Below are 8,686 nucleotides of genomic sequence, written 5' to 3' on the forward strand. Positions count from 1 at the left end.
GATATCCCGACAGCCCAGCACACCTGGGCAGGTACAGACACCCAGGCTGGTTTCCCAGCACACCTGGGCAGGTACAGACACACCCCAGCACACCTGGGCAGGTACAGACACACTCCCACCACACCTGGGCAGGTACAGACACATTGCCCAGCACACCTGGACAGGTACAGACACACCCCCCAGCACACCTGGGCAGGTACAGACACACCCCCAGCACACCTGGGCAGGTACAGAAACACCCCCCAGCACACCTGGGCAGGCACAGAAACACTTCCAGCACACCTGGGCAGGTACAGAAACACCCCCCAGCACACCTGGGCAGGTACAGAAACACTCCCAGCACACCTGGGCAGGTACAGACACATTCCCAGCACATGGTCCATGGGCAAAGAGCACAGGGCATCTGTGGGGCTGGCAGAGTGGGAGCTGTGGGGTCCATGGGGTGGGACAGGGGATCTATGGGGTGGGACAGGGGATTATGGGGTGGGACAGGGGATGTGTGGGGTGGAGCAGGGGATGTGTGGGGTAGGACAGGGGATCCATGGGATGGGGCAGGGGATCTGTGGGGTGCTGGTGTGGAAGGAGGGTTTCCATGGGAGTGTGGGTGGGGAAGAAGAGATGTCAGTGTGGAAATTGGGGTGTCGATGGTGAAGCAGGGATGTCTGTGGGGGTGTCAGTGGTGAAGCAGGGGTGTCTGTGGGGTATCCCTAGTGAAGCAGGGGTGTCTGTGGGGTGTCAGTAGTGAATCAGGGGTGTCTGTGGGGTGTCCATGGTGAAGCAGGGGTGTCTGTGGGGTGTCAGCAGTGCAGAAGGTGTTTCTGTGGGGGTCTCCCTAGTAAAGCAGGGGTGTCTTTGGGGTGTCAGCAGTGCAGAAGGTGTTTCTGCGGGGTGTCAGCAGTGCAGAAGTTGTGTCTGTGGGGTGTCAGCAGTGCAGAAGGTGTTTCTGTGGGGGTGTCCCTAGTAAAGCAGGGGTGTCTTTGGGGTGTCAGCAGTGCAGAAGGTGTGTCTGCGGGGTGTCCACGGCCCGGCAGGGCACTGATGGGAGCCCGGAGGTCTCTGGGGGTTCCTCCGGCCGCCCGCGGTGGGCGCAGCCCCCGCCCCGCTCCTTTGCATGTCCCCCCGCCCTCCATATAACCCGCGCTGGGGCCGGCGCTGCGCACACGGCCCGGCCATGCTGCAGAGCCCGGGGCGCCCCCGGGCCGCGCCGCCGCCCCCCAAAACCCCGTTCCACATCGAAGCGCTGCTCGCCCGGGAGCCGCCGCGCCGCGGCCCCGCCGCAGGGAGCCCCGGGCTGCTGCTGGCCCCGCGCTGGCCCCCGGCCGGACCCGCACCCGCGGCAGCGCCGAGCCCGGCACACGCGGGGCTGGGAGCGGCGCCCGGAGCCTGGGGCTGGGGCTGGGGCTGGGGCTGGCCCGGAGCAGGTGAGCGGGACGGGATAATGGGATAGTGGGATAATGGGATAGTGGGATGGGATAGTGGGATGGGATGGGATGGGAACGGGATGGGATAATGGATGGGATGGGATGGGATGGGATGGGATGGGATGGGATGGGATGGGATGGGATGGGATGGGATGGGATGGGATGGGATGGGATGGGATGGGACGGGATTGGAGATGGGGATGGGAACGGGATGAGGAACCGGCACCGCCCCGCTGGGAAAGATCGGGGTCGGGTCACCCCAAAATATTGGATCCCCGCTGGGAAATAGCGAGAGCGGGTCACCCCTAAACATTGGATTCCTGCTGGGAAATATCGGGGTCGGGTCACCCCAAAACACTCGGATCCCCGCTGGGAAATCTCGGGGTCGGGGCACCCGAAAACATTGGATTTCTGCTGGGAAATCCCGGGCTCGGGTCACCCCAAAACTTTGGATCCCGCTGGGAAATCCCGGGCTCGGTTCACCCCAGAACACTGAATCCCCGCTATGAAATCCCGTTCTCAGGGCACCCCAGAACTCCGGGTCCCGCTGGGAAATCCCGGGCTCGGGGCACCCCAGAACATTGAATCCCCGCTATGAAATCCCGTTCTCGGGGCACCCCAGAACTCCGGTCCCGCTGGGAAATCCCGGGCTCGGGGCACCCCAGAACATTGAATCCCCGCTATGAAATCCCGTTCTCGGGGCACCCCAGAACTCCGGTCCCGCTGGCACGCCGGGCCATCGCCGCAGCCTCCGCAGCAGCCCCGAGCTGAAGCGCTGTGCCCTGGGACAGGGACGAGGGACAGGCAAAACTTTCCTTAGGGATTTTTTCCCCCTCTGTAAGCGATAGATATAGCGAGACCAAAACCGAACGATTTATGTTTGCTTTTGTTGCTGCTTTTTGGTTGGTTTTGGGTTTTTTTTGGTTTTATTTTTCTATTGCAAGGCGGTTTCTAACACCCCTGGTGTTTCTGAGCACTTTGATAAAGAGCCTGTGGTTGATTCCTAAAGATGCCACGGGATTTTACTAACACATCACTCAGAACCTGGTGCAGAATATCCAAACTCACTGTTTAAATTAGAGATGGAGCCAAAAACTTGGGATGGATTCAATAGCAAAGTGACAGAGCACAAGAGAAGTATTCCAGCCTGGGCTGGTGGAGGTCGGGACTGGAAGATCTGTAAGGACCTTTCCAACCCAGAGCAGTCTGTGATTCCATGAGATTTTACACACACTGCCATTTATTTCTCCTCTCATATATCAGGAAGAAACTTCACTGCCAGAGTTTAAATCAAAAACCTGCTGTGATTTCCCAAAGCCTTGCTCCCAAAATTAATTTCTTCACCTCTGCTGCTGTGTGGGTCCCTCTTTTCCCGAATTTGCCCTCATCCCTCTCTTAATTTTGCTTTCCCTGCAATTTTTCACTCACAGGAGTGAAGCTGCCAAGTGTTTTGTGGCACGTGGCCCTCAAACTTCATATTTTAGTGTAAAAGCATCTAAGGAAAAATGTTTTTGTTGTATCTGTGGGTAAATTTACACTGTGGTGATGGATGATACTGCCTGATTCAATTTTCACTGGGACTTGATAGCTACCAAGTCATTTTAACAAAATATCTCAATTCAGAGTGTTTTTCTTAGAATGAAGTATTCCTTTTCAGCATTTAGAGTGTGATCTTGCTGTAGTCCAGGCAAAACCTGCAGCCAGGCCCGTGTGTAAAAGGAACTCCAGCTTTGATCCTGATGCTACAATATTCAGATTTGCTGATCTTTTATTTATTACTTAGCACAGCTACTTAAAATATTATTTCTTTCACGAGACAGCATTGGCAGAATTGTGTTAATCTTTATATTATATCAAATACCCAGGTATGAAAACACAGTTAAACAATTTTCAGAGTGATTTCCACTCAGCATTTCATGCTGGAAATTATACTTGCTATTATTCCAGTGTTAAAATAGAAACAAAAAGTGATGGGTGAAAAGAATTTAATGATGAAAATAGTTTTAAGTGCAATTACAGCTGTTAAGCTGACAGGTCTCCATCCCACAAATCCTTAAACACAGGCAGAACTTACACCCAATTAATGAAAAGAAGTAGGTCAAGGTGCAAGTCTGTGCCTGGTGACAAGATCAGCCATTAAAGCAGAGCTAAGGAGCAGGTGTGAATGGGGATCATTACGTGCAGAATTTCCATAAAACCCACAGAAACCTGCCTTGCCACAATATTTTGGAGCAGCAGAGATGGGAGCATTATTGGCCAGGTCCTGCCAGTGTGTTGGATGATTTCCACATGGAAAATCCCCCTGGTTGTAATCGTGGGTTGTGTTAAAGAGAAGCTGGGGTGCCACCAGTGCTGCCCTTCCCTGGCTCCCAAACCCTTCCTGCTGTGCTGGGAGCCCTGCAGGAGCTCTCCAGTGCAATCCCTGAATCAGAGTTTGGGCTGGGAAGGGATTTTCAAGCAGCAAAGCTCTGTGGTGAGCAGGGATGAGGAGGATGAGGGACTGAGGAAGGGGAGAGCTGCTCTCAGCCAGGTGCCAGGGCAGTGCTGGTGTTGGATTGTATGTTAATTTATGCTAAGTACAGTTATCCTCAGGCCACAGCTGGAGAGGAGACAGGTCAGAGACACTTGTTAATCCTGCTAAATCCTCAGCACCCCCTGGAGCTTCATGGGGAACAGAGGGGCAGGATGTGGTCCTGCATGAGAGCTGGATCCTGGCACTGTGTGCGAAGGCAAGGGGAAAAACAGGGGCCAACCTGGGGTAAACTCCCCCAAACTTGAACATTTGTGATTCAGGGGTTCTGGAGACAGAGCTGGGATTTTTGTGTTCTGCAGCCCTTGATGAATTTATTGCCCTGTTTACAAAGGTCCTGTGCAGGCACAGGTCAAATCCTGCCCACCTCACTACTGATTTCTTTGGGTCTGGCTGCATGTCCAGGACTGTCCTTGGTGGATCCTGAGGGTTAAAATGATAAAACAGGCCCTCAAAAGTTCTTCTTCTGCTGCACCTTTCCATGGGAAAAGGAGCCTAGATGAGATTATCTGGGTAGGGACAGGGAGGGACATCCCTGCTGGGTTTGGTGCTACTTTCTCCCCTCCCCTTTAGTGCAGACCCCTTGAATTTTTGCTGCTTTCTGGCAGGTCTGGAGCTGTCTCACTGTGCTGGGACCAACTCTCTGGGTCCTGCTGGGCCCTGGAGGTCGGGGGGGCCCTGCAAGATGAAGAGAGTGCGCACAGTGTTCAAACCAGAGCAGCTGGAGAGGCTGGAGCAGGAGTTCCTCAAGCAGCAGTACATGGTGGGCACGGAGAGGGTGGACCTGGCTGCAACCCTGCACCTCACAGAGACCCAGGTAAGGGCTGTGGAGCTGCCCCTGGCTGCTCTGAGCTGCTGCTGCCCTGGGAAGCGTGGTGGGAGGAGGACACCCTGCCAGGTGACATTGGAGAGCTGTGCCTGGAGTTTGGTGGTTTCTGGACAGGATCTCTGAATCCATGCACTGGAACAAAAGGCATTCAGGAGCACAGCCCTGCTGTGCTTTAGGGCTGAGCTGGGCTGGATGCTGTGTCTGCACTGTTACCATTCCCTGGAGGCTGTTCCAAGTGTCCCTTTATGACACTGGATATAATTCCTCCCCTGCTCTGTGTGTGAGTTCTGCTCCTCCCACAGCAAACTGCCTGCTTAGTGTGGAAAGAAGGAGCCAGGTAATCTTCCACAGTGGGATCTAAATTCAGCTGGGAAAAAGGGGGAGCAAAACAAGGCCAAGTTCTGGGGGGACAAGGGATAATTATGGGGGGTCTCCTCATGCCCTGTCCTGGGGATGGGCTCAGGGGCTCCTCATTTCCCTGCCCAGACCCTTCTCATGCAGCTGCAGCCCCTCTCCCCGCTCCTGCCCCATCACTGCTCACCCTCTGCACTTTCACCTCCTCCTCTTCTCATTCACTGTTCCCTGAGGGAATAATGCACGGCCCCATCTTAAGGAACTCTGCTTTTTGGGGATATCCACCTTGGAAGCACCTGGCATTGGAAAAGGGCTTGGATTAAGCTTTGTGCCACTTGCCATGCAGGTCAAAGTCTGGTTCCAGAACAGGAGGATCAAGTGGAGGAAGCAGAGCATGGAGCAGAAGGCAGCAAAGCTGTCTCAGTTTGGGGTGATCCAGCCTGCCAGTGCTGACTCCACAGACAGCAAGGAGCACGAGGAGGACACTGTGGACGTGGAGCTTTGAACAGCTGAGGACACTGGGCTGGCTTTTGATGCCTGGGGACCTTTCTGTGCTGCTCTGGTCCAAGCAAGACTGATCTGAGAGCTGGAGCTACAGGACCTAGCTGCAGCTGGCTGGAAGGAACCCCTGAGTTTCTTTGGCTGCTGTTTGGCAGCCACGTGCTGTAATTCCTGGGGTTTCATCACTTGGTGGCAGGTGATCTGTTTGCTCATGGAGCACCAGGACACACAAACTGTTTCCAGCAGAGAGGCTGGGGTGACAATCAGGGTGTCTCTGGTACTGGGGTGAGAATTGGAGAGTGATTCTGGTGTTGGGGTGACAATCAGAGAGTGATTCTGATGTTGGGGTGACAATCTGCTGGTTTTTCTGGTGTGGGGGTGACAATCAGGGTGTCTCTGGTACTGGGGCAAGAACCAGAGGGTGACTGTGATGTTGGGGTGACAATCAGAGTGATTCTGATGTTGGGGTGACAATTGGAGAGTGATTTTGATGTTGGAGTGACAATTGGAGAGTGATTCTGGTGTTGGGGTGACAACCAGAGGGTGCCTTTGATGCTGGGGTGGCAATCAGAGTGATTCTGATGTTGGGGTGACAATTGGAGAGTGATTTTGATGTTGGAGTGACAATTGGAGAGTGATTCTGATGTTGGGGTGGCAATCAGAGTGATTCTGATGTTGGGGTGACAATTGGAGAGTGATTCTGATGTTGGGGTGGCAATCAGAGTGATTCTGGTGTTGGGGTGACAACCAGAGGGTGCCTTTGATGCTGGGGTGGCAATCAGAGTGATTCTGGTGTTGGGGTGACAATCAGAGGGTGCCTTGATGCTGGGGTGGCGATCAGAGTCTCTGATGCTGGGCAGGCAATGGGATGCTGTCTCCCCTCAGGGAGGAGGGGACCTCAGGGTCACTTATGCCAGGTGTGCCTGTGTGCTCCAAGGAGGAAGGAGAAGAATCTCCCAGATCACTTTATTTTCTTAACTCCCATGTTTGTTCAGATCAATCACAACCCAAATCCCCCCAGAGTGGGGCAGCCCTTTGCTCCCCCAGACTCCTGCAATGAGAGCAGGTCTGACCCTGCCGGTGCCTTGCTGTATCTGTGCCTTTTCCTGCTTTCCCTCCCCTGGTTTCAGCCCTGGCAGTCTGTCCCTGCACTGCTGTCCCTGCCCAGGCTGTGTGTGCTGCAGGGCTGGGGCTGCAGCACAAAGCAGCTGCCAGCACCTCTGCTGCTCAGCAGCCCCTGCCCCAGCCAGATGTGCCATTCTGGCCCAGGTGCAGCTGCTCTCCCTCATTATCCCTGCAGCTGTCCTGGGACACAGCGCCTGCAGCGCTCCCAGCACATCTGGAGCAGCCTGATGCAGTTAACAGCTGGAGTTTGGGGGGAGGGAGGGCTCTGGGGGGCCAGGAGTGAGGATTCAGGCTGTCACCTTGCCCTCCTATGGCTGCCATCAGCTCAGGATAATTTATTCTGTCTCTTTCTGACCTAGAAATCACTTTACTCTTATATTGTTATTTATAGAAATATTTTTTTCCTTTCTTAATACATGTCACTTATTTATTTGCCTTGTCTCTTGATAAAAATTGAGTTAATTTTAAAAAGAGAGATGGAATGAGCATAAAAAAAAACCAAACAGATGGAAAAGTTTCTGAGTACTCACTTTAATTTTCAATTGAAATAAGTAACCAAAAAAATGAAACAAACCAAATGTATTTTCCATCCTTCTCAAAAGAGTTTGAGGCGGTTTTTCTTAATAAACTATTTTGGACATAATATATACTAAAGTTTAGTTGGTTTTTTTTTTTCAATTGATTGATGATCTCATATCAAAGGAGATGAAGACAATTACTCTCTCTGGGCTGGTTCTTGCAGAGATAAAACTAAATTTTCAGTAAAAGCACTCATGCCTGATGAGTATGGGATGCTCAGGCTTCTGGAGAACAAGAACCTGTTGTCTGCAGGTGGATGTGGCCAAACCTCTACAGCTCCTGCTCTGCCAGCCTGAGGGGCTGGAGTGTGCCCAGGGAAGGGAACAGAGCTGGGAAAGGGCTGGAGAATTCCTGAGGGAAATGGGAAGGGAATGGAGAATTCCTGAGGGAAATGGGAAGGGAATGGAGAATTCCTGAGGAAATGGGAAGGGAATGGAGAATTCCTGAGGGAAATGGGAAGGGAATGGAGAATTCCTGAGGAGCTGGGAAGGCTCAGCTGGAGCAAAGGAGGCTCAGGGACCTTGTGGCTCTGCACAACTCCCTGCCAGGAGGGGACACCGGGGGGATTTGGGATCTGGAACAGGAACAGGGAAATAAGAATCACAGGATTATTGAGGCTGGAGAATCCCCCAAGGTCACCTTGGCTGTGCCCCACGCCCACCTTGTCCCCATCCCAGGGCACTCAGTGCCACCTCCAGGGATGGGCACTGCAAACCTCCCTGGCCAGCCCCTGCCAATGCCCATTCCACTCTTTCCATGCAGAAATCCCTGAGGAAATGGCCTCAGGCTGTGACATTTATCCATTTATTGGATGTCAGGGAAATTTCATTCACAGGAAGGGCTGGAGTCCCCATCCTTGGAAGGATTTAAAAGCCTGGTGGATGTGGCATTTGGGGACATGGTTCAGTGGTGGCCTTGGCAGTGTGATAACTGACAAATGATTTGTGTTAATCATAGAAGTTTTGGAGTTTGTATAACCAGAATACTTAAAATAAGAAAAGAACGTGGGCCTAGATAAAGGGAAATATGATGAAACCCACTCTGTTTAAATCCCCCTGTTATGAATATTGTGTATACCAGTTTGTAAAAGAAAAAAAAAAAAGGGTTTTCCATAGCCTGAAAGGTTTTTTTTTGCAGAATTAGATTTCCTACCTTTGTGTAATCAATCACAAACTATCTGCTAAAGATCAGAATTCCCAATTCTTCTGTTTTTTATCTACTAAGACCAGATGGTTCCATGACCAACTGTCCCAAGAGCTGTCCCACGGAAGGTGGGAATTTTCTTTGACCACCACTGCTCACCTTGCAGAATTACTACAACAAAACAATAACAATTATTGATTACTA

General features: G+C 52.4%; 1 protein-coding gene across 1 annotated transcript; it reads left to right on the forward strand.

Moving 5' to 3' along the window:
• The first annotated feature begins 1,171 nt into the window (after positions 1-1,171).
• LOC130252858 (homeobox protein not2-like) lies at positions 1,172-5,639 on the forward strand. The gene is made up of 3 exons (XM_056490861.1): positions 1,172-1,346; positions 4,560-4,768; positions 5,481-5,639. Exons 1-3 carry the CDS (start codon positions 1,172-1,174, stop codon positions 5,637-5,639), a joined length of 543 nt encoding a protein of 180 aa, XP_056346836.1.
• The last annotated feature ends 3,047 nt before the right edge of the window (positions 5,640-8,686 follow it).

This window comes from Oenanthe melanoleuca, chromosome 4 (assembly GCF_029582105.1).
Source record: "Oenanthe melanoleuca isolate GR-GAL-2019-014 chromosome 4, OMel1.0, whole genome shotgun sequence".
NCBI lineage: Eukaryota > Metazoa > Chordata > Aves > Passeriformes > Muscicapidae > Oenanthe > Oenanthe melanoleuca.

Excerpts from the sequence above, each read along its gene's own strand:
- LOC130252858 (XM_056490861.1), top strand. The coding sequence starts at position 1,172 with ATGCTGCAGAGCCCGGGGCGCCCCCGGGCCGCGCCGCCGCCCCCCAAA. Across the intron at positions 1,347-4,559 it reads CGCACCCGCGGCAGCGCCGA|GTCTGGAGCTGTCTCACTGT; the intron begins GCCCGGCACACG and ends GCTTTCTGGCAG. Across the intron at positions 4,769-5,480 it reads TGCACCTCACAGAGACCCAG|GTCAAAGTCTGGTTCCAGAA; the intron begins GTAAGGGCTGTG and ends CTTGCCATGCAG.